Genomic DNA, 26825 nt, shown 5'->3' with positions numbered 1-26825 from the left:
CTTTTTTTTTTTCCTGCAACATCTTTCCCAAAGCTTCAAAAAATCTGAACCAAAGTCATAGCTAATACAAAAACAGAGCTTATGTTAGTGAACGACTTCTAGAAACCAGTAATGAGTCCGAAGCAAAACAAGACTCTCCAGAGACCAAAAAAAAGTCAAACACACTCCTGCCACACACACACTGCCATACCCGATGACAACACAGGGACAAACAGGAAGAGGAGAAAAGCAACATGCTGTGAGGGAACAGGTTTAATTATATATTAGTTATATTTTACACTCTAAAGAAATACGCTAGCTATGAATCTGAGTAGTAGCGGTCTGTTTAACCTTGGTGCATCAGCATGCTAACGCAGCTAACACGGCCTCTCCTGAACTACAGTTAAAGGTGCCGCACATATATAGAAGCTAATTCACTTTCGTAGCGCCACACTGGTTCAGCCTCAAAAGGTAGCTGGTTGAACATTAAAGGGTCAGTTCAACCAAAAATATTTGCAGATTAAATTCAGCGTTTCAGATTCCCACCTCCAACATAACACAATGGACCTTAACGGAATTTAGTTTGTGCTGCTCTCTGTGAACAGTTTACCTTGGAGCTATCATTTAAAGAAGAAATAGGGGCCCCCAAAAATTGACCCATGATTCAATGCGGTGAACACTACAAATGACAACCCATTTGAAATCCCCCCCCCCAAAAAAAAAAATTGGTGAATAAAACAAGAGGTCCAAATGTGACTTTAGCTCTCTGAATTATTTTCGACAGGCAGAGAAAAGTATGTTGTTTTGTATTTTGGTTGAGCTGGCCCTTTAAATAAACTGAACAAACGTAAACCAATACAAATGAGCTCCATTAGCTCGTGTGAGGTTAAGCTTTTTAGATGAAAACTTAAAGCTACAATATGCAACTTCTCCACATTCAAATAAATAAACAGGATGCATAAAAACATTAGCAGTGTGGTTATTCAGACCTGACCCCCCCCCCACACCATCACACACACACACACACACACACACTTGAAGTCTGCTTCTTTAGTGCCTTTACAGATGCTGCTCGCCTCAGGCTAGCTGACACCCGCCCCACTGAGCGGGCGGCTAACAGCTAGCCTCTCCGACAGAAACATGGCATATTTGGGCTTTAACGCCACAGACTCTGAATGAGACTGCATGCTATTGGGGTCAACCAAGAGTGAGGCGACCACATGGTAGAGGGCATGCATGGGGAGGAATGTTCCAGAGAAAACATTCAGTACACAGGCAGTAGTAGTAGTAATAGTAGTAATGGGTAGCATTGAGAGGCTGTTGGTTATTCAGTATTCTGGGGACTCTGTGCAAACTTAATGTGGGGAGCAATGAACCGGACAGCAACACAAACATACTCATTTCCTTCTATGTATTCATCCCTTAAAACAATATGGAGACGTAGCAGTGGCTAACATATGACTATGGTTTACCGAGTTCAAAAACACCATCGAAACAGTCACAAGTATTAATCATTAGAACAAAAGTCAGGGTAGAGAATATGATACAGCCTATATAAGGGGGGGGGGGGGGTCTGTTTCCAGCTTACACTATGACATGCGCTTCATGGCAGTCAAAGAAAAGGACAAACAGAGCTCTATAATAACCACTCCAAAACCAAAAAACACTTCCATATCCCTGCTACACTCTTATTCAACATCGCACCATCCTCATCTTATTTACGTCCTCTCAGGTCATTGCTGACGTTTTGGATGGAGTCTAAAAAGTGACAAAAGAATAGTTAGACTTGTTGAACCATTTCTAAAACAAATGATAAATTCGTAATTGTTTTAAATTTAATTTAGGTAAATTGATTAAACTTAAGTTGTAGTTCATTCTTCAACCCACCAAAAATCTAGACAAACACATTAGAACATTTTTTTTTTCCAGAGCCATCAGCCATATCTATCCGTCGTCAAAGCGCAGAGAATGCTAGAAAGTGGACATTTTAAGGTAAAAGTCGATATATATTCTGGTGGCACTTTCTATACTCCATAGATTATGAACTCAACACGGTTCACCAGTAGATTTTCTAAAACACAAACAGTGAGCTGGGAAGCCGTTAAGAGACTTAAGGGTGCGACAAGACATCAGAGAGAATCTCTTAACTTATCGAACAATCGGGAAATTATTTCTCGGGAGGCCTTTGAAACACCTCCGGTTTAAAACCAAGCTCAGTGACAATTAACAGATCTCTTACAATGCCATCGTCAAGCTACCAGGGAGTCAAAGCAGCGATCCTATAATTAATATCAATAATAGTAATAAGCAGTGAGAAGAAGAAGAAAAATGTACAATTGAGTGTGAGACCTCGACACTGTGGCTTGAACAGGTGCGACAGAAGGAGGGCTGCTGTGAGGGAACTTCTCCTTTGATATAAAAAGCGAGGCGAACGTGTTCCGTACAGCAGAGAGCAGAGAGTCTTCAGGAGGAGAATTATTTACATACAGAGAACTGTTCAAAAGAAATACATCTGATCAAGAGGGTGAACTAGACCAAATTATCACAGCTGGCTCAGTGTTCCAACGCCTTTATTTCAAGCTGCTCTTGGGGTTAAAAAAAAGTAAAAGTTCAGTGCATTGCAGAAACGTACAGACGTGCCAATGAGCAATGGAGGCTAACCGGCCGATCCGTAACGACAAACCCGCTACCAGCCTCTAAAATGAACTCATATGAACAGCTGTAGAGCAGGACAGCAGGATAAGACTAGCCACAATTACACCCAAAAACATTTGTTTTATTACGCTTTTTTTTCCTTTTTCTGTCTTTGTAATCTTCCATCTTAAGTGATCCGTTTGCTGTCAGGGAAATACGTTAAGTACAGACATTTGCTTTTTTTTTATGACGTAGACAGCCATCATCCCCCCCTGCTGGCTGAACACGACGAAACCAGGTCATAGATTCAGTCTAGTTCACTCCACCCTGCCTCCGCTTCCCCTGCAAACGCGCCCGCTGACAAGTCAGGGTCCGCCGCGGCGCTACATCACTTCCTCGCTAGCGATGCGCTTCCTATCTGCACAGGCACAGTTCTTTTTAATGCTTGCAAGTTAAGCTGCGCAGTAGTTTTACATTGAATATCGAGTAGCTCAAGAGATTTTCTACTTAGCAAGGTTCAGTGTAGTAGGTGATGGTTGATGGAGTAAGGGGGGAGGAGTTAGACTGGGGCAGGGGGGTTATCTGGAGGGGGGTAGGAGTAGGTAAGGGGGCTCTAAGATGGTGATGGAGATGAGGATGATGGTGACGTGGAGGCTTCTAATTGGAAGGTTGATCATTCAGTTTTGCTGCGTTTCACAGCTCCGGGGAGTTTCTCTTGCAACCTGTGAGAGAAGGAAAAAAAATATCTGGTATGAAAAAAAGTGGAAAGTGAATGTTCTGATGAAAGCTGCATCTAGAACACACTCGTTACCGACGACCTGATTCACTCACTTGGCCATCGTGGTGTTGACTTGAGTGCGTATCACGTCGATGTATTGATCGATCTGGGTCTGGAAGAGGACGAGATGAGAGAGAAGGTAAGCATCAGTCTGGGAAAAAGTATTCTCATGACTCAAAATAAGCAAAGGATCATTTTTTTAAATGCAGTAACACGTTGTATGAACTACGTGGTTTCAAGCATACCCCACGCTTTAAAAAGGTACAATGAGTTTCCTTTGTTCCCATTGTGTAGAACCCCCCCTTGTAACCCAGTTTGAGGATGTGTCTGTACATTGCTGCGTTTGGGACATTTCTGGATGTCAAGCTCTGTAACGTCACAATCATGGACCAGATTTTAATCACGCATCCGAGAACGCCACGCCGCCCCCCAGGTTAAAACTGTTAGCACGGTTGCCAGTGTTGGCGCTGTTCACCCTGTTAACACCGTTAGCTTCTAGCCGTTGGCTCAGACATCTCCGTGTTCTCATCCGTGTGCAGGCGGCCAATCCCTGCTGTGTGGCTTTTAGCTGCAGTGGTCGTGGGCCGATCAAACGTCTCATTAAATCATGGAATGCTTGCGGTTATTGCTCGCAAAACCATAAAATTAAGTCATTTTTTCCCCCTTACATCTTGGCACAGAAAAGATAAATTGCAGGCGACGCATGACTGCAGAAGTTTTGATAGTTTACTTGCGGGTTCCCTATATCATCCCCTAAACACAAATTTCCCCTTCGTCTTGATGTGCATGGACATGATGCTGACGGCCTCCTCATTAGACCTGCAGCAGAATGACTTCACATTCTCAGCAGCTGGACACTGGACAGCAACAGGCATTCAGTGTGTGATGAAGACCGGAGTCATCCAGCGAGCTCGCTGCTGATGGGAATGTTTGCTGACGGCTGAAGTCATCTGATATATTGACAGTGACGGGGACAGAGGGTCGCGCTCTCACCTTGTTCTTCTCGTAGACGGGAGGCACGGCGAAGAGGAGGATGTCAGCTGGAGAACACAGAGAGAGACGACACGTGAGGAACACAGCAACATACTAAACACACAGCAGTGGATGTTAACGCAGACACAGCACAGTTCATTGATCAGCCTACACTCATTCAGCTTGCCATCTCTTTAGGTGTCATATGCTTTTATTCATGCTTCTGTTAGAAAACGCTCCCACCTGGACCCCAAAGATAAATTCCATGACTATCAATCAATCGAAGGACTTCTTTCATCTATATTTTGTCCTTCCTGTTTTTTTAAAAGTCGCCTTCGACAGAATAAAACTGAAACAAAGGCGGGAAACAAGCTGAGAAATAAATCAACCAGGCCATAATATTTAAATATAAAAATGAAAGAATGTGAGTCTTCATGTTGGACTGTGGGGTAGTTTCCATTTAAGGAGGACCTCTTTTCAGAAATGTGTAATATTTAGAATGTGTGCATTTCCATGTGTATAAAACAGAAACAGATACTGTTTCTGAATTCCGTGCTTACCCAGGATGAGAATGGTGATTCCATTGAAGACGGCTCCTACGTAGGTGAACAGCCACATGACCACAGCCAGCTGGTGAGTGAACAAAGAGCATCTTAGAGAGAAGCATTCTAGGACACAATCCAACACTTGAAGTAGACCTCAGTCATCAGAGTTTACCTCCTCGAGCATAGTGTAACTTATTAAACCATGTCTTCATAGTGGCCATCACAGACTAATAAAGGCAGTGAGTAATTGTACTATAATGGCTCTCATGGTAAATTCAGCATATGTATATACATGTCTAGCATGAATTACATCACTACAGCATGTCATCCATTTACTTGTACTTTTTTTGTAAGTTACAAACAATGGCATCAAGCACTTCCTTCGTATGCTTCAAATGAAAAAGCTCATCACAAAAAAAGGGGGGGGGGGGGGTTGGAGCCCTTTGAGTCTCTGGTAGGCTTTTAATATGAAACATTGTTTTTCATTTTAGTTTCAATAACAGTAGAATGAGAATTAAGTGACCATTAACACCATTTTTGAAATCCATTTTGCAAAGTGCATTGTAGAATGAATAAGCGTGCTTCATGACCATGAGAGGGTTGTTGAGGGCTTGCCAGGCTGATCAGAGAGCAGTGGGGACTTCTGGAGCTCTGTGCTGCTGATCCAACTCTCCTGTTGAGCTCAGATACCGTTGACAGTAGGCATTTTCAGGCCAGAAGAACTTTTTCATAGTTCTAAGAACACAGTTTTCAAGTACTTTTTTGCTCCCATTTCATAGTATGTACTCTCCCAGCACAAGAGGAACCGTGAACGATGCAGGCGTTGTGGAGTTCAGTCCTGGGATTAAATCTTGTGTAGCCTGTTCAATCATTTATCATTTATGAGAATTTAAAGAAGTGAAACAAAAGCAGCTGTCAAACAGCCTGAGATCCACCCATACAGGTGTTTCATGGAGCCTGATGGGTGTGGACTGACTGAGCTGGACCGTCAGCTTCCTGTTCCTCCTGTTAGTATTGTTCCACCTTTTAGGGAGGGTAGAATGAAAAAATGTACCTTTCTTGTTTCTACATAGTTTGGTGACAGCGTGCACAGCTCTGCCAGCGTCACCCTGAGCACAGCTTTAATCAGTCAGAATGAGCTGAAACACCTGAGAGAGGCTGTGAAGGACAAAGCTTTGACTTTATCAAGTCCCCCTATAGCTGGGGGGCTTTTCAGAACGATGGGAAGCTCTGGTATGAGCTTCTTCCTTGTGTTTCCAATGTGTTTTAGAAACAAGTCATTAAAAAGGCCACAGGGGACCATCCGGATTCTTACAAGTTGTTAGGTAGGCCAGTGAAGTAAGTCTTTATGTGAAGGACAACAGGAGAGAAGGATTTTCTTTCATGTTTATATTAACATGATAGACCTTTATATGCCAGTGGTGAATCACTTTATACTGTTTGTCTATTTTCTTGTTTTATAAATTCCCTGCTGTGTTTTATGATTAAGTACATTTACTTAGATTCTAAACTTAAGTACAATTTTGCAGGACTACTTTCCCCCCCTCTGAATGTCTTATCTCACTGAATTTGAGGTCCAGAAGGGGTGAAGTTAGAGAAATGTCCAAAATTGTAATTCTGTGTCCTGACAATATTTTAAATCTTGGCACCCGTTTGGCTTGTATTATCTAAAATGATCATCCAACAATACAATCATAACTACTGGGGTTTATTTTAACGATACAGATCAGATGGGACTATAATTGGACCGATTTCCCCCGATAGAGGAGTTACTATGGTTACGGGAGAGAGGAGTCTTTATGGAACACAGTTGGTAAAGGTTTCCGTAATGAGCAGATTAAATGACAAGACCTCAGGACGACGGTGGACGACGAGTGAAGGTCGGAGCTGCTCACCTTTAGGGAGTCCACGAGGTCCTCGACCAGGAAGAGGCGGCTCATCTGCTTCAGGCCTCGGTTGATGTGGGTCAGACTGGCGTCCACGTGCTTGCGGAAGGTCTCTGGGGGGATGCTGACATCCTTATCTATCAGAGTTCTGCAGAGAGGGAGGAGGAGGGGAAGGTGAGCGCAGAATGAGGCTAAGTGAGTGGGCCCGGAGTGCTGCAGGGAAACAGACAGAACCTTAACGAGGACACTAATGAGAGGCTTTGGTTTGTCTCTTTGCGGCTTAAAAGAGAGTAAGACTCTTTATACCACATAGCACCACGTTTTGGAGGGTTGTTGATAAAGACCAATGGCTCCATGATTACGTTAAAAAAAAAAAAAACGGGAGTGAGTGTTAGGAATAGCCTTGCCATGAAATTCTCAAATGTATTTACGTCACCTGCAGAGGTAAAGGCCTTAACTGGAATTCTGCTCATTTATTTGATGACCATAATAAAATCTCCTGCGACACACCTGTGGGTCCTGATTGTGTCATTGGGACGGATTTAGACTACCACATTTTGTATAAGAATAGCTTATAATAAAGAAATATTTAGTTAAAAAGCCTCCCAATATTATAATCTGCTCAAAACTAGTGCAGGCAAGGAGTTGATGAATTGATTTTGTCACATATGATCTGATTCAGGGTCTGTTGTCACACATACAATTCCGGAGAAAAACACTCAAAACTAGTTTGAGAGTCGAACTAAAAACATTTTTGGGCCTTATTTAAAAACACAGGTCAATCAGACAACAAGAAAGAGAAGGTAAACTAAAGCCGCATTGGCTTTCTAGGGGACTCGGTCTCACTTGAAGGGGTGTCCATCGCTGGACTTCTGCACTGCCTGGACGACGGACTTGTAGATGCGGAAGGTGATGGTGACACAGAGCAGGGCCAGCAGGAGGTAGGAGGCCACGCTGATGAAGCTGAAGGCTGCCAGCGACAGCAGCAGCAGCATGGACAGCCCGAACACCAAGCCCGACTTCTTGGGGTCCCGCCAGTGGATCAGATCCTTAACTGCAGAGAGGAAGTTAGGAAGAGCGTTAGATACTGTTATGAGCTTTTTACATTAGGGTTAGGATAAAATCTCAATTTATTCTTTTGTTTACGGTAGCTATATATATATATATATTTAAAACCTTTTCAAAATAAAAGCCTGGTTTTATTTTGAAAAGGTTAAAAATAAGAGAACGTACACTTATTTTGAGGCATTGAATAGCAGTAAAAATGATTATACTGGTTGCTTTATTGGAAAATATTAGTATTGTCCTAGCGGTCAGCCGAGCGGGGAGAAAAGTTCCCGAAAAAACATGAGTATGCAGATATTGTTCTTCTTCGGCACCTGCAGCAGAGAATAACTGAGGGCACAGTGCTGTGGACGGCGGCTTCATGTTTGTATGCATGTCCTGTGAGGAGTCATGCATGCAGAAGGCCTCTATACAAGGCGGTTATGTAATACGGGAATGGGCCGACACTCTCATACTGCCACGCATTCCCCCTGCGGGGGGGGGCGGCTGCATTAAAAAAGCCTTTTGTAAGTGGGGGAGAGAGCACGTGGGCCGATGCCTCAGGGACGGTTCAGGCTTCAGCTAGTTTAATGGGAACACATGTTATATGCGACCTTCTCACACAAACATCACAGCTCACTATTTGCTTCTGCAAAGGACACAAGACGCCAATTAAAGTCAGAAAAGTATAAAGCAGAAATTGAATTTAGATTTTTTTTCCAAAACAAAAGCCAAAAGACTAGTGTTGGTTGAGGGACGCACACACACGCACGCACGTAAGTAAGTAAATGTGGGTGAAGAGAACATAAGAAACACCTGCAACAATGCAGTCTAATAAAACACCACAAACAACTACAGCCTCAGAACTGACCACAAACTATGATGTGTTTAGATGATTTAGGACTCAAACAAAAAGGGTCAATAAAAGGGTTCGGGGTCCGGGATTGTATTATTGTTGCCAATGCAGGCAATCTAGAAACCTAGTGGCGGTCAAGTTCTGTAGATAGAGACAGTCCCCATAGTCGGCCAACATTCTCAATAAGACCGGCCTCAATTTACTCCTCAGGGACATTCAACTCCAATAAAGCGGTAACTTGTGGGCTGTTTAAACGTTGCTATGCTGCATGCAAACTTGTGCCGCTGACCAAGTGCAGAGACACGGTTTGCAGAGTCGATGGTACAAATATTAGTCCATGATAAACTGTTAACTCAATGCCTGCTTGGTGACAGAGCCAGCTATTGTGGCTGGTTTATTTCCAGTACCTTGACAGATATTAAACTGATATAATATAATGTTAAACACCACACGGCTTGTCTGACTCCTTTATAAAATAGGCTGAACCCGTTTGTGAGAATGTGAGAGAAAAGCAGCAGCCGTGCTGTGGGGTTTACACAGAAACAGAAGAGCTCTATTGTTCCTCATTCGGTCTGCTGAGCCTACGACGAGACTGCATGAAAACCTCATAACTCCGGTACGCAAGACAATTTTCTGTTATCATATCAGACTGTTGGCAACATTCGGGGACATGTGGAGTCATAGAATCTCTTGTCAAAACATAAAAACATTCAACTGCATGACGGTCAAGCTGGAAACAAAGTTGCTTTATCAGGGGATGTGATGTTTTCATCTGACAGCAACAATGAGCGGGGTTTCCTCACCCTGCACTGCAGGGGTGTGTGTGTGTGTGTGTGCGCGTGCGCTGCCAGTGCCCAAAGGGAGAAACGTCCCCCTGCAGACTCACTTTTTAACATACGTATGCTCGACTATAAACAACTTCAGATGAGAATAATCTGTAAAAGACAAATGAATAAAAGCGTTATTTTGAAATGCAGGGCTCTTAAATTACATTATTAATGTTACGTTTACTGATTTGACTTCAAAATACAGGGCCTCAGCTAATTTGAGTTTTGATGTAAACGTTTTGATTTTTAAAAAGTCCCTTGTTGAAAACAATATGCACACAATTTATTGAATAAAATAAACATGTACGATTATTTTAATACTGCAGGCAGCCTGTAGGGGCCACGATGTTGGAGGCAGCCGGAGCTTGAAGGCCCTTGTTCATCATCTTTCTCTCTCCCTCTCTCTCCATGTCTCTTGCCCCGACTCTAATCTGCTGAGGTCCCAGTGGCTGCTGAGGCGCAGTGGCCTGCTTTCACTGTACTGCTCTTAAAGCCACACACACACACAAGGCTGGACCGACCCACATGAAATAGGCAGAGGAACTCTACAACACATTCCAGGAAGTAGTTTGATAAGTTTAACTACTGGTTAGAACTTTAAAAACCTGCATCAGAAGCACAAACTTTGCTCAGATGAACACACTGCACCCATTCAGACCACTGCTTTTACCTACATGACATCATATGTTCTGCTATGGTAAAGTTTCAGATGGTTAAGGTCTCTGTCATGATTTAAATCCACACACAATGTACAGCAAATGTTAAACTATGTGACAGCAGGGGATTGTTGTCACTACTGATGCAGTGATTAAATCCATAGGCATGCTGGTCCATGTCAACTGAGTCTAAGCCATCTGTTGTTTTCTTTCAAAGTGGACAGACCAGCAAACAGACAACTGGGCACAATAATATTATACATAATCACACCTAATCCAATTGGAGGACAGATGTTCCTCTAAACTTGTAGTTGACCTCCAGCATATGACCCTTTCTCACATTGAACACATGTTCTGTCAGTTACTGTCCACTAAAGATCATGAAAGCAGGGGCTAACAAATCAGGCTCCTTTTAGCTCAGGTTTGGACTCCACCACCTCATGAGGGCCGGGTATCTGTACTAGATACCTTTTAAAAAAAAGGTATTGACCAAAATGACCTGGTACCAAGTAGTATGGAAACTTCTCCAGCCAAACATTAACGGCGTCAATCATTCTGTGCCGAGATCTAGAAAAAAAGAAAGAAGAAGACTATTTGTATGGTTGTGCCCGCAGCCAATCATCACAAGCGTTCTTTTAAAGCAACGTGTGCTACGTGACGTGGCCGACAACCGCAAGAGTCCAGATCGCTCTGCACACGGTTCTCAACATGGAGATCTCGGAGCCGGCAGCCAACTGTGATAACAGTGCAAAGGGCTCCAACGACGGTACCGTGCTGACGGAGCTAACCGTGGAACTAGAGGATTGGAACTGTATTTTTGTATTATAGCAACCTTTCTTTAAAAAGGACATCTAGCCCCATTCTTCACATGCTAAATGTTGCAGTAGCTTGTAGCCAACTGTGGCTGTCTGCTGTTCGGTGCTGGGCTGGAAAACCAAAACAAGGATATGAAGCCATGATACATTATGAGCATAGTTAATTACTGTTACAATGACAAATATGGCAATAGGAGTATTTTAACCAACAAGCCGTCGAGCCTGTTCAAACCTTGCTCTATTTTTCCATGTGATCCCAAATACATATCCTGACTGGAGCTATTCCTTCTGACTAAAACAACAGGAGGCCTCGGAACAAACAAGACATCACAGGTCCATAATAATGGGGAGTCAAATACCAATCACTGATACAGGTTCTGTTTGATTCAAGTATTCACATGTGCCTTTTCTCCACACAAACCTTCACACACAGGATTAACACAAATCTGAGCACTAATGGAATGTTGGATTTGAACTAATCTTTGAAGGCCTGACAACAAGTCTGGTATTAGAACTAGCCCACAGAGAAACTTAAAGGATGACCTTTTGCCAACACTGTGTGGATTTCACTGACAGATGGTTGGGATAGAATTTCTAACAAGCGGGACCAAAAACTTAAAAAAGCCAATGCAGAAATTGTCTAGCATATCCCACATAACAGGCACACCTACTGAAACAAAGTCACCCTGCCTCATAAACAGAGTTGTGGAGCAGCACTGCAGAGGAGCACTAAAATAGCTCAAGCTCATGGCTGGAGGGGGAGGATTCGACACACAGGCTCCTCTACAGAGCACAACACAAAAACAGAGCTTCCTCTTCCAAGCAGAGTCATTAATATCTAATTTAGGAAACGATTACATCATGTGCACAGCTAACAAGCTTGTTCAAGCACAGAGCAATGAACATGATAGCATGTACCTGATGCTGCCGGTAGCTCCCATACAGCCGAGATTGAAGCTCAGCTAACCCAGAAGGGAACTAAGCGTACTCCATTACCCAGCGTACTCCACTACCCAGCCTACTCCACTACCCAGCCTACTCCACTACCCAGCCTACTCCACTACCCAGCCTACTCCACTACCCAGCCTACTCCACTACCCAGCCTACTCGCCCAGCAATGGCAGATCGGTGACTGCTCACATCTTTAAAGAGACCTGGCTCCATCGCGGCATCCCCGATCAGGCTGCACTCGATGGGCAAACCGCAGGACTCCGATGGGATGAGAGGAGGTGGACTTTGTGTTTACATCATGATGCTTGGTGCTCCAACATAGTCAAAAGTCCATAAATGTTGAATGTTTAGATGCTGATGGAATTTGCCCAGTGAAATCACTACACTACCATGATGCACTATGGTTTTAGTGTTTGTTTTTTTGTCTTGTATTTTTTGATTGTAAATGGGCTACAGCTGCGTTTAGTTGTGCATCCCTGTACTAAATTATGACAATAAATGATCCTTAACGCCTTGTAAATAAAGCTAAACCTGTACGCTTCTTGTGCACACTTTCCCTTTCTAGTTTCTGGTTGCTAAAGCACCAACACTCTGTTCTCTGGTGTGCCAACTCTAGGCAAAAAATTTCAACACATGTAGACGTACCACTGAATGTGTCAGGATTACAGTCTGCATACCAGCCTGTGTGCATGCCTATGTGGAATGGAGATCGGGTTTGCAGTGCAGGGGAGGGTACTGCAGAACTGGCTAATGTAACTCCTGAAAAAGGATACCCAGCAGTACTTTACCCTGGCTCTGGTCAACTTTTAATGTAGAGTAACAACTTTCACTGTAAGCTGTGATGCTTCGAAACAGGCTCGTTAATATCAGCTCTCATATTCAAACTATTTTAAATGGGAAAAGGACAGCTGGACTTGAAGTCGAAGAGGATGATTAGTAGTAGTGAGCACTGAGAGCAAACTCATTTCCCAAGAGGGCATCTTGCCTAAACCGCAAGTGCGAATTACGACACAAAATCATTTCAGAGTTATGCAAGTCATTTTGCATCATTTCGTTTTGTTGTACCATGCCTCGTCATGGTCTTAACCAAGTGGGCTGTGGAAACTTGCATCGAGACAGAAACCCGACACTGCGGATTGACTGTGCCCCGTGACTTCCAAGGTTCTTGCAAGCCAACACTCAGGCGCCATATGTAAACCCCCCCCCCCGCTCTCTGTCAATGGACCACTGCCGAGCTGCAAAGGACAGAAGAGGGTCAAAAGCTCAAATGAAGTGGGGATCACTGGACCATATGCAGCCTTAGTGTCCTTATAGCACACTACACTACGGCTTGGCTGCTATAATCTCTGTGACAACTGCAGTCTCTACGGCTTTAGTATACTTTCAAATAGCCCCGACGACTTCAAGGCAAATATCTTTCTGTATTGTAGTTCTATAGGTGCAACTGTAACTAGCTACTTGACATCATCCTAACTTTGAAATGTGATTGTGCATTACATGTTAGCCCCAAAAAATATTGAGGTGTGCCTCTGTCAGGGAGCTGTATCTGTAGTCCTTATTGAATCAGGCATTTACATATTCTGACACGAGAACACCTGCTCCAATTATCAGCCTCCTTTTTGGCATTTAGCCTACGCATGTGTCATCATGCAATAACTTGCACAAATGACTATGGGTTGTGGGATTGGCTGAGAAATGACTGAATATACAAAATAACAGAATTCTCAAACAAAGCTAAACATTATTAAACTGTAAGTGTTTTTGGATTAAACAGGACAATAAGTGACATGTAAACAGTTAACTGTTGGCAGTTGTTCATTTTTAGTAGTAGTAAAATTTGGTACAACGGTCCTGTGTATGGTTTATTATCAAATCGGATTTACATTCTTTTTTTACACTGGCAAATATTGCTGGCAGATGTTGGCCAATAAGTAGAAGGAAGAAGCCCTTTTTTCATTCTTCACACAATAACTTCCTCACTTTTCATTTGTTTAAACAAGTACAAGACCATGAATGCCTTCGAAGGGAAACTGGAATTGAAATTGGACGTTTCCAACGGTGTTCATTTGAAGCATACTAAAGGCCTTTATGCTCTCCTAGTATAAGTGTATAAAATAGGTCTTATTGAGGGGACTGCATGAGGTCAGCAGGGCTACTGCCCATAAGAAAGAAGTGTTACCTGATAAGTGGGTTAGTATTGCTGTCAAGACATGCTCAGCAAGATGATAAGCCTCAGCCACCCATTCGTCGATGGCTTCTACCTCTTTGGAATACGTGCTGTCAAACACACGGTTGCTTTGGGAACAAGGAGGATTAGGAACAGAGGTTAAGGAAGCCTGCTGTGTAGATGTCGCGCTGGGGTTAGTTTTGCTCTGGTCAGGAACTCTCGACTGGAGAGGCGCCATCTCCTCCTCTTCATGACTGCTGCCCAACTCTTTGAGAGCAGTGATAGTAAGCCGTTCTTGTTCAAGATCCATCACCATGGTTGGAGGGGACTGGGAAGAGGGCAAAACGGTTTTGCACAACTTGTTATTGGAGGAGACGGCTCGGTGCCCATCGTCAGGCTCTTCATCCTGCCTTGATTTCAGGCACTCGCGCATGAACTCAACAAAGCTATCTGTAGACTCAGAAATTGAGCTGCCAGGGGCGTCGCTTTCTGTCTTGCTTGTTGAGTCGGGTGCATAGGGACCTGCTTTAGTGTCCTGCTGGATCTCTGAGGCCGTTTTCTGTGCTGGGAGGGAGCTGCCATTCGGCATGTTTTCTGTAACAACATCAGTGGTTATTTTCTCAATGCAATCTTGCTCATTAATGCCGCCAAGTGTCCCGCTTTGGAAAGAGGAATATGGATCTTGGGGATATTCTCTTAAAGATGGCTTGGGAAAGGCGGCGTCATCATTTACTGAGGTGAAATCATCCAGATCTTGATTGCTTGCATTCAGGGGTTCAATGAGAATTTGAGAAGGATCAGAAAGAAACCGCTGCTTAGCATTGTTTAACCCTTTTTCATCAAGGTCATCCAAGGTAGAGGATGCATCATAATCATAATCAAATGATTGTCTGTCATATATATCATCTTGCATGAAGCTAGTTTTAGAACGGGAAGCCGTCTCCATATAAGATGCTTCTTTTGCAGCTGTGTTGCTCTTTTCATCCACCTTGGATTGGGTATTAGGAGTTGTTTCCATGAACACAAGACCAGTCTTGCAAGGTTTGACAAGCATATCTTGTGCTTCATCTGACCACTCGTCATCATTGTCTGGGAAGTCCACTTTTTCATTTGTGACTATGAAAGGGGAAGGTTCATCTTTCACTTTACTGGGCGTGGTCTGTGATTTTTCAGATTGTGCTTCTTTGGACTGGGCCTCAGGCTTTGATGCAGATTCCTGATGTACCGTTTCAGGAAGAGATTTGAGTATGTTGTGTTGAGGAGAGTATTCCGCATCCGATTCCACAGGTGTGGATGGAGGAGAGTAGCCTTCCATGAATTCTGTTTCTATGGGGCGTGTTTTAGGTGGTTCATTTTTACCTTCCTCTGGCTCAAGGTTTTCTGGAGCTTCTCTAGCAAGGTCTTTCACAGCCTCATAATCCTCATCATCCTCTTCTTCAAGCTCCATTTCCATTTCCATTTCCATCTCCTCTTCACTGTAATTTGGCTCGTCGGTCTCAATAACATTTATTGTAGGAACCTGCATTAGCTTCCTCTCAGACTTTGGTGGAGGAGGCTCCCTTTCCTCTGGGGTAAGATTGGGATTTGCAGATGCAGGGATAGGATCATCTGAAACCGCTGGATCAGAAGTCGCAGGAAGAACAGATGCAGGAACAGTGACACCATCTTCAATGACAGTATCGTCTGACTCTCCTGAACTGTCAGCTTCAGAGGCCTCAGGGGGCTCCAGATCTCTCGTCCACATGATCTTCTTGTCACCTGAAACATTGTGTTTATCATCCATGCAAACTGGTGGAGAGACAGGATGAGATGGGGAGTCAAAGCTTGAAGGAGGTGCAGGTGAAGCTGGAAGCACTGAATCAAGATTTGATGGAGCCTGGGCTCCTGATTTTTCCTGCTGATCCCACATGTAGGCTGTTGGCAAAAAGCTTAGGTCAAACTCGGACTCCTCATCAACACTTGACTTCTGTGCATCATCCTCCAGCTTTGGAGCTTCTGCAGGAGAATCCATGAAAGCAGCAGGGACACCAGCAAAGGCAGCAGGAGCATCAGGTATTACTGTGTCAGTCCCCTTCTCCTCCTTTGATGCAACTTTGTCAGAAGACACTGTGCCTTTAGTTAAATCTACAGCTTCAAAGTCTAGCACAGGAGGTAAATGAGCCTTCATCCACTCTACGGTTTCTTCAAATTCATTCACTTGTCTTAGATCTCCAAGTACTTCAAAGGGGGATTCTGGTGACTCCTGGTCAGCTGAACCTTCTCTTTTCTGGACAGTTGGGGTCTTTTTTTCAGTGGGAGATTTTGGGGTGTCGGCTATAGATTTTGGGGCATCAGTGTGAGATTTGGGGGTGTCAGAGGGATATTTGGGGGCGTCAGTGAGAGATTTGGGGGTATCAATGGGAGATTTCTGGGTCCCAGTGAGAGATTTGGTGATGTCAGAGGGATATTTGGGGGTGTCAGTGAGAGATTTTGGGGTCTCAGTGGGAGATTTTGGGGTCTCAGTGGGAGATTTGTTGATGTCAGAGGGAGATTTCTGGGTCCCAGTGAGAGATTTGGGGGTTTCACTCAGAGATTTTGGGGTCTCAGTGGGAGATTTTTCCTGGTGGCGGTCTCTGAAGTGAGAGAAACCTCCATCACTTTTAAAATCAGGTTCCTTCTTTTTGGCAGCAAGAGCTTCCAGTGCCTTTATCCGCTCCGACACAGGAGACGTCTTTATCGGTGAATCCGGTTGTCCATCTGGCGGCCCTGCCTCACTCCCATATTTACCGGGGGTGAATGAGCCAGGTTGAGAAGGAAAGCGAAGGGATGTTGCAACGCCGTCGCAGGGCTTGTCGGAGCCCAGGACCACTCTTTTGTCTGCATCGGCGTGTATGAAGAACGACAGCGAGAGGAAAAAGGAGGGGAGGTCATATAAATCACAGTAGTACCCTAACCCTTATCTCCCATGCACTTCTAATATTATCCAGCGAGGCCTTAATGTTGCAGCCCAAGCGTTCATGCATTGCACCATGGAAATATAAGATTCATATAATGGATGGGATCTTCACTTTTTGCATGCCGCTCTTAACTACTCCACAAAGTTGCCATCAGGCAGCACTCAGTATGGCAACTTAAACAGTCTGAATGATCAGATGAAGCGGCAAAAAAAAGGGTTTATTTTACTGCTTGTTTGTGAACAGTATACAACATTTGATTATTAAATTTGTCAGTCACTATTACATTTGATAAGATTTTGTTTTGTAATCTGTTCTGGGCTAAAATAAATATGGTGATAATTTGTGTATTGTTTGATGTGCAGAACTGCAGAGTCAACACAATTTAAACCTATATTTGGCATCAACTAGTCTCTTAGTTTCATGTTATCTGAGCTGTTACATAAGTACTAGTATTTTTCATTTTTGTGTGTAAAATTCTATTTTTATAATTTGTTTAGTAAAACTCACTGAGGCCGCTACCTTCAATGCTACTAATGGGTACTTCGTAAGACACTTCAAACACAGAAAACCATAGAATATAACAAACATGGATGAGATATAAAAAGGTATCTCAAAAAACAAGTCAAAGGTTAGAAAGATAAAAAACTGTCTAAATTTACAGCAAAGTCCTTTTTGTACTTTAACATAACACCAGAAACGTAGTAAAGACCAAAACCAGTGAAAGTCGACAATTCTCAATATCAAATTTAATGCCACGGGAAAAAAGCTAAAACAAAACAAACATTTAGAGCTAGTTTTAGATAGTTGAATAGGTATTAATCTCTTCTGTAATATCCATTTTATATTGCTGTGAAAATTACCTACTGACCTGGCGAGTCAACACATTTAGTCTAGAGTTCTTCTACCAACCTGAAGGTTCCTAACAAACGAGACAAACCAGACATTTATTTTTCTCTCCCTGACTGCGCCATTTGTTACATGCATGTGCCAAGTAGATGTCCATTAGGAAAAGGGAAGGAGACAGCGCTAAGACAATGCATTACATTAACCTGGTAAACTAACAGCTAGTAAAGAATCGAACCGGTCGATTTCAGGTCCAAATTTGGCAGTACCCGTCGGGTTTAGTTGGGTCTTAAAGACCGGGGGTATGGGCCAGGTCTGAGATAAGCCCCACTGGCTGAATACGGCAATCTGCTTACTCCCACTCTCCCTACATATCTCCACTGTCTCAATTACAAACACCAGCGACAAGGATCCACTTGGCAAACTACATGCTAATGATGGAAAATTGATACATTTCTAATATGCAAAAAAAACACGTCATTAGCCAAGTGCAAAATGTTTAGCAATAGCATTTCAGGAAGTGAATAACAACCCGAAGCGCTTCACGCATTGTTTTCAAACACAAAAAGGAAAGAAGAGGATAAATCCCCAAAAATGTGACGGTCACAAACACTCGGTTACTTGCTACATAATTAGTGTTTGTTAACTGCCTCAGAATTATGCATGTTCTGATACCTATATGATAAAAAATATGCCAAAAAGATAGATTATACTGCTGTCCCAGTACAGTCAATGAGGTCATTTGAACACCACCATTTCCTCATCAACCATCTGAGGAGTTGTCACCATGATGGCAGGGCCAACCTCCAGAGCCGTGTGCCCCCTGGCTATCCTGGAGGCCAAAGAGTTCCAAAAATGTTATAAGCAAACTGTTCCAACAGTCACATGATCCCTTTCAGCACCAATGATGTCCCGTGTCACCCAACGTTGAGGCATTACAACAGGGAATTGGTAGCTATATTAGGAAATGGACATCAGCTGTTCAGCTCAACCCGAATGCCAACCTCTAACCAACTAGTTTCAATTTTACCAAGCATGCACTCTTTAAAACGCATTTCCAGATCCACTTGTTTTGTGTAGTTACGGCAAGGTCCAGGTTTTTCCTACTTCAAGTGAACTTTGCAATGTTTGCTGTGTTGTCGGCATGATCCCATGACCCCACCCCCCTCCCCTGTTCTGTCCTGCCACTGCATAGACACAGACTTTCCCTCTGATGCCCAACTGACTGGTCCACTTTGTCTTGGGACTGCCATCTCCCCCGCCCCCACAAAACAATGCCTTGTTTAAACTGGGCCACATGAACGGACTTTCCAACTCGCCAACAGCGTTGTAGTCCTTTTGGCTCTGTACTGATAAACAAATTACCAAAGCAGCTCGTGCTCTGAGAAGACATCCACAGATTTTACCTCGGGTTCCAGAGGGACTATGAACTATAATTCATGAGCAGCTTAATCACCGTGGTTCAGATAAAGCTGTCAACAACTTTGCTTTCTAATATGCCACTATTCATGTGCCATCTGCCAAATTAAGCCTCAAAAGTCTTCCATGTCTGATTTATATAATCTGCTCTCTACAGTAAAAATGTTTAACACTTGTCACACAAATGAAATAAAGTGGGATAATCCAAATAAATAACTAAGGTCACCAATGAAGGCATTTACACTGAAATCCCAGGCATTGATTTGCTGATAACCTATAGTGATGCATAGGCAGGTATCCTTGCTGACAAGCAGATGAGTCAGTAAGAGTTCAAGTTCCACAGGGTGCAGTCATGTCCCGTCATTCCTCAATTTCGAGTGACTAAGTTGGATGCCTGCGACATAAGTGTATAATGGTAACTAAGAATACTTTGGAGCTCATGTTATGACCTACCCTAATCTAGGTCTATCCTAATAGAAAACTATTTGACTTTAATTGGCTACCATTTGTTCACACAAGTATAAACCTCTTACACTGATGAGAATCAGAGCACAAAAATAAATAAATCGGGAAAATAACGAAAACAAAACCGATCAAAGAAAACCTAATACTTAATGCTTAAGTGAGGATGTGAGACATGCAGAAAGCCTACAAAGCCAGAAGCAGGTAGCGGGGTTGAGGGAGAGTGAGCAGCCACAGGCGATGGCCGGCCCAGGCCGCTGGGCGGTTGATGATATCTCCAGTGCCACTCATCCTCTGGGGCCCCTGCTGCTACTGGGGCTGAGGGGAGCTTGAGCTTGGATACTAGGCCAGCAGGAAGCTGGTGCCCCCCCCGAGACACCAACCTGATCCATTTTTAGGTTTCTGCTCTTGTGCGCACATTGTGAACTTGAACTTCTCTGCTTTCTTAAAATAAGGTGGCAATCTTGGGATTATCTTGAATCTACAGCGAGCGATGCTGACCTAAATAATGCTCGCTAGCAGGCGGTGAAAAGTGAATTGAATCAGACTACTAACAGCTGCAGAGAGCTAATTTTACTGGACTGATTATGGCGTGTGTAAAGATCCTGGAGATCGGGGAGTAGCAGTGAATGCCGAAACGAACCAAGACTTTTTTTTTTTTTTTTAAATTGGTGCTAGTGACTGCTGGTTATTCATGACAATTTTATCAATCACCCCCAAGGCAAATGAGGCCCGTTATTGAAAGTGTAACACGTGCCAATGTCGGTATGAGCATCAGCTGCTCAGACTATGGCTATGCCTGCAGCCCTTACAATAAACTAACAATGTAACATGTCAATAGATCAAGATGGCTATTTACAGCATGAGCTAGAAAGGTTTCATCTCAAGTTACAGCAGGGGTTGGGGGAGGTGAAGAGAATTACCAATACCATATGTCATTGAGAGCAGCAGGAGTTTGCTGCTTGGCTAACTTACAATTAGTGCAGCAACTAAAAGGTCAGCAGTGTTAGAAACCGGTGGAATAGCATGACAAGGTTTTGTAGGAGGGGCAGGTCAATACCAGTCGGGCTGGGAAAGGAGTTAGAACTAGAGTTCACCAAGTTGGTGGTTCCTTTGCAGGTTTCATGTCTTATTTGACTGGCGAGCAGGAGAGGGGCACTAGATAGAGGGATGAAGTAGAGCGGCACAGCAGCAGGCCGGCGAGAGAGAGTACAGGACAGAGGAAGAGAGCAGGCGAGCAGCGTAAGAGAACCATACACTTGCCTTGAGGAGACTGAATGAGAGATACAGGCGAAGAGGAAAGAAAGGAATCTGAAAAAATAAAAAAAGGACAGAAGAATGATCATCCTAGAAGAGGAAGAAAAGAAGTCCTAGCCACTGAACCCGTTCAAAGGAAGAGAAGACAAGAGTTAACTTAACCAGCCTTAACAACTCTACATGCTGTACAAAATACAACTTCAGATAAAGACCTGAAAATACTAACAATAACAGATGTGCCCTAGTTTTATGGTCTTTGTTTACTTCAGTAAACCTACAATTACTTTAACACATGCACTTATATTGGCTATACAGGAAATACCAAGACAGTGGCATTAAGAAACAGACAAAAGCACTTAGCTTTAGTTTTGCTATCAGTAAACAGAGATGCTTCCCACAAATTAACTACAATCAAAAGACCATATCTTCTTTACTACTTCTCCCAGGGCTTAGGTTGCTACCATGGTAACCAAAGACAAAAAGATTTAATGTGCACTAAATTAACAAAAAAGGGGTCTCTTTTTCTTCTGACCGCTAGTCGACCCTTGTTAACCAATCATTGACCCTTAACTGACAAGATGCGTTCCTTGCTGTGTTGAGGTGCTAATAAGCCGCATAGCCGTGACAATAACCGATGCACAAACAGGTTAAATCCATCATTTATCACCAACTGCAGTGTATGAGCAAAACAGGCAACTGAGTCCGTGGTTCTTCCGTCGGGGAGAGGTAGCAACAGGTGGATCGTTGTGGACTCATGCAGCCACTAATGCAGCGGACTATGAAGTCAGTATTAACTCAGCAGTGCAGTGTGTACGATTGATTGGTCAGTGAATAAACGCTACGACGCTTCCAGACCCAAGCTAAGTTCGAGTGTCTTATCTTCCAGCTGGTGATTTAAGTGAAGGAGGTAGGCGACAAGCGTGGCCCAGGCTCAATTAAGATGGGCTAACTATTCCCGTTTTAGTGACAAGTCGCTCCTCCAAGTTCTGTGCAGCTTTAAAAAATATTGTTTTTACTGATTAACTGATTTGAACACACCAACTGCTTTATTCTTATCCTCAGTCAACGATTACCTATAAAAGGTCCCTGGGCCAAAGCATGTGGACAACCCTATCCATCAACCCTGTCCTTTTGTCTGGGGCTGTGTTTTTCATGTTTTGGTCTAGGGCTTTAGTTTAGGGAAATCTTACAGAATAAAATCATAGTGTTGTTCCATTATTGGTATTAACAAGTTTGCTTTGTCCTTTTCAAGTTTTAACACGACAATGTCCGCTTGCTCAGAAGCCAGCACCATAAAGAAAGGGTCTTCCCAGTTTATCGTGAACTTGACGGGTCTGGTTTCGAGGAGAAGAGGAAGTCATTAGGGAGCTCACGCCTCATTCCACGTTTGGTTGGGAATGCCAGGAGAGGAATATCTTGAATCCTGGGTGTGGTGTGAAGATGTGTGAGAGTTTCAGGTTTAGGGAGGCGTGGCGTCTCCCTTGGGTTTGGTGTGCCCTTGTAGTGCAGCATTCCTTCTCTCAGATTCACGTGGCTGTTACCGTCTGAGCACACCACACCTTCACTGTTGAACCGCAGTGCCAGCTCTAGATCTTACTTGTGGTTCAACATTTGTCAAATTGGTGGATGTTGAATTAAAGATAGCTGGGAGAAGATACAGGCCGCTCAAAAATATCTCGACCTAAATATGAATAAGAATTCACATCCCTGTGCACAAGGAAATTAAAAACATGCATAAATATCTATCTATATATCAACAAAACCACAGCATCGGGTGATTTAAAGAAAAAACTGTCACTAAACAAATCTGCTCATAAATATAAAGATAGGTGACAATGATAACAAAACACAAAGTATGGCATTATGGAATACGGCATTTTTCGGTAAAATGCTAAAAAACAACTACATACAGACGTTATGTAATGGTGTTTTGAACACAGAAGAGAGAGAAAATAAAGCAGAATACATGAATGAGACTAAACATATTAGAAATGAGTATAGATGCCCAACTGTGTCTGCCCCACTGGGTAATTTAAGGTGTCCATTATTAATATATGAAATACTGATTCATGCAGCTTTAAGCTATGTTGTAGAAATATTTTGGTCTGAGGGACACAGTGTAGTTTCCAAATACTACAGTTCTTCTTGATTAAATCTGCCAGTAAAAAAAAAAAAAAAACACGAGTTGGAAGCCAGCGTTGCCACCGTGGCCTTGGGCTCCTGAAGCTCATCTGCTAGTGGAAGTGATGGTGCAGGGCGGGTCTACTGCCATGCATGCATATCCTGTACAGTCTACCACTCAGGGCTATCTCATTGCCTCTGTGACCTCAAAGATGTGGTCCGCTCCAGCAGGGAATGGAGGGGAGGATGGTCATCGCTCGGGCAGGGAGAGAGAGAGAGCAAGAGAGAGAAGAGAGAGAGAGAGAGAGAGAGCCTGAAAGAACTCTGTGTTCCTCAAGGTTTGGGAAGGAAATGTGTGTTAATTGGTAGAGCTACGTTTGGAATACGACCAACTACAGTAATTGGAGTTATGTTAACCCGTCAAAATGGTAGACTGGGATGTAAACGATACCAAAGCAGGGGAAAAGAATCCCGTTTCCTCAGTGAACGCTCTCTAAAAGGTAATAGATCGAACTGAAAGGTGGAGTTTGACGCCTCCAGTAATATAAAGGTTAGTCTGCTCATATTAGAACATTCCTATGAGGAAATATGAGCACAGGGACGGCTCAACAGGCAACTCTAGTTATCAACCTTTGAGCTAAGGATCACTGTTTAAGTGTGCTGAAACAATCTGTGGAACAATGATGATCTTTTAAATATACTTTTCACAAAAGAACACCACTGTCTCTGATTGTGAAATACAACCAACGCAGCACTGCATGGATTGATTCAGAGGAGAACTTCCCCTGATAATCTGATGCAATGTCGTTTGAGAAATGAGGTCCTCGTTTTGAAGTGTGCCACTTCCTTTGTGACTAGTGTCAATCATCAGTGTGCGATTCAAGTGAAACGGGCTCAGAAGCTGGAGAGGCGGGCCGGGCTATCTGGTAGTAGTGATATCCACAGATCTAAAGATAAACCTAGTGTAGTTTACTACGGAAAATACTGGGCGGTACCAGGCCTGGGTCATGTGGACAGAATGTTGTCTTTCACAGAAACCTCAATATCAGTTTTGTGGCAATATTTTAAGACATTTCAATTTCCAAAATAGTAGTAGTATTAATAAACTGAACAGAACCGTGTTATACTCACTCTGCTTAAAACTCTCTTTCAGAGAGAAAGATTTTTTATTGACTTAATATTTGCAATTGTTTCGACTTAGCTAAATATTGGACCCATTTTTCATTAACACACTAAAATGTAATTTTTCAGACAGACAAATCAGCAGAAAATGAACTCCATTTGGGACATTTCTCTGTCTCTATGTACACATATAACTCCTCTCTGTCGGTCTGGTGACTTTACTTGTCTAAGGTAAGCCAAACTGTGTCAAGATTTTAAGATAACGTCTGCGGACGTTCTGTGAAGCTAACTACGGCTGGTGGCTGTGTAGATATCTAATGTTAAATCTTCATTTTGTTGGTTTTATGTCAAATGAAAATGCAAATAAGCATACACTAAAATCCATACATTTCTTTAAATACAAAAGTTGACAAAAGTGACGTCCATTGCTAACCCCCAACAAATATGTTAAGGTTTAAAGTATTTCTGAGTTTGAAGATCCAAACCCTGTGTTTCCCAATGACATGGAAGCAGAGTAGGGCCAAAAGCCCATATTTTGCAGTGACTCAGCAGTGCTGTAATGACTCAGAATTCCAGAGGGCAATGTCTGTTATCTGTCAAGGAATGTTTAGGAAAAAACATACAACCGTGATCATTCTGAGTTTGTTCAGGGCTGCCAGAAAACTATTCACTTTAACAGCCATGTTTCATGCAGTCTACCTTATAAATTGGGAGACAATACCTCATGCCTCAGTAGTTCATGCCACAGCTGTGTGCACCACCTCTAATTAATGAACATACTACAGCGATGTAAGTTTAGTAAATAAACTCTGGGCTATAAAAAAATAGTCTGCATCAGATATTATCAAGCACCGAAATTAATTTCAATTTCATTTAATTTCTGCTTTCCTCTCCTTTGGTGATATCAATTTCAAGGACCCAATCGAAACTCTGAGGCATCAGGCACCACACCCAGTTGACGCCCATCACCACACATGTGCTAGAATTCTTCAAAGCCTACAATCCCTGATTAACAGAACCTTGCTTTTGAAGGATCAAAAAGGCGCACATGAGGTGAAAAATCTAAAAAAAAAAAAAAAAAAAAAAAAAAGACTCAACTAGACTGGAGGTGGTGACAGGTATTAGACAAAAATGAAGGTGGTGGTGGAGCTCTTCAGGCTGGATGTTTTGTTCTGGGCCTGTTTTTATTATCGGGACACAAAAGGGCAGTGCGCCTTTAAGAGGTGCTCCCTTCACTGGCAGTTGCCCAGTAACAATGCATCTGCAGTGCAGAGCATCGCTACGTTGAGCACCGATAACGCTTTGTCACCCCCAACCTTATTGTAAAAACTCATGTAATTTGCATTTACTTATAGACAAACATACCCACCTAGTAGAGCATGGCATTATTAATAGTCATTAAGATATATATTTCAATTCGGTTAAGACCAAATGCATTTAGAAGTAAGTATTTTAATTTCTTTGTTTTATCCCCCCCCTAATTAGCCCTGCTAATCACGCAGTCTCCTTGCGGAAGAATTAGTGTCATTTTGGATTAATTGACGCTGCTCAGTAATGATCAATGTGAACCCAGAATTCCGTGTTTCGCTGCTTAGCTGACCGAATATACGGTTTAGTTCAACGTCCTGCCTCATGCTCGACAGCAGTGGCTGTAACGCTCCACTGTGTCACTAATAACATAAAAAAAAAATATATATATATATAATAACATAAATATATATATATATATATATATATATATATATATATAAAAAGAGACGTTTAGCAAAGACATTATCGCCCTAAAAAGACAGCGACGTAGACCGTAACCGGAGGCAGGCCGAGGCTACACAGGGCATGGTTAGCAGCGGTGTGTCCGGATAAGTTCACTACCACAGGTGTTTCCCATTATAGCCTAAACGAGCTTAAACAACCACACACATGCCGACAACAGAAACAACAAAAAGAGAAGCGTTTCTACGGTGTACAGCTTAACAATTCAAAGTTGAACTATTGCGTTATGGCATTGACGTAACTTAAACCAATGAAATCCTTTCTGCACGTAATTAAAAAGGAAACATATGGATAAATAGTCATTAACGTTAAAGCAATTTGTTTAAATTTATATTAGGATAGTTTACTTGACGTTAGTTTATTTCTTACCGGATGGCTTTGATTCTTTAGCAGCCGAATTTTGTCCATCGGCAAGCCCTTGCGACGATGAGATCTGGGCGGACTGAGTCATTGGATCCATTTTACTGTAGGTTCAGAGCAACTGCACACAGGCGGTAAAATGTCTGTCGTCTAAATGTAAATGGTCGGTTACTGTTCCTCAAAGACGTGTATGTCGTCTGACTTTCCTCAAATTTCCCCAAGAGTGGGACTCGGATCCGCACCTTAACGCAACGTCCGAGCACTGACAGATCAGCAGAGATGGAGGGAAACAAGGCGGACTATGGAGGAGGGGAAAAACCAAACATGTCGGGGTGGGACACGTTCAATGTCGCCGTTTAGGCTCCTACATCTCAACACCCACTTTAATGAATACGACTCGTATCTGAGATATATAAAAAAAA

The 26825-nt window shown here is 42.9% G+C and overlaps 1 protein-coding gene across 1 annotated transcript; it reads right to left on the bottom strand.

The window, feature by feature from the left end:
* rtn3 (reticulon 3) lies at positions 1 to 26746 on the bottom strand. Its single transcript, XM_054601467.1, has 7 exons — positions 26413 to 26746; positions 7641 to 7848; positions 6804 to 6942; positions 4924 to 4993; positions 4385 to 4431; positions 3445 to 3503; positions 1 to 3335 (listed from the first exon to the last, which is right to left on the bottom strand). Exons 1-7 carry the CDS (start codon positions 26501 to 26503, stop codon positions 3287 to 3289), a joined length of 663 nt encoding a protein of 220 aa, XP_054457442.1. The 5' UTR covers positions 26504 to 26746; the 3' UTR covers positions 1 to 3286.
* Between the last annotated feature and the right edge of the window lie 79 nt (positions 26747 to 26825).

Source organism: Anoplopoma fimbria, chromosome 7, assembly GCF_027596085.1.
Source record: "Anoplopoma fimbria isolate UVic2021 breed Golden Eagle Sablefish chromosome 7, Afim_UVic_2022, whole genome shotgun sequence".
Lineage (NCBI taxonomy): Eukaryota > Metazoa > Chordata > Actinopteri > Perciformes > Anoplopomatidae > Anoplopoma > Anoplopoma fimbria.
This window is presented reverse-complemented; position numbering and strand designations above follow the sequence as displayed.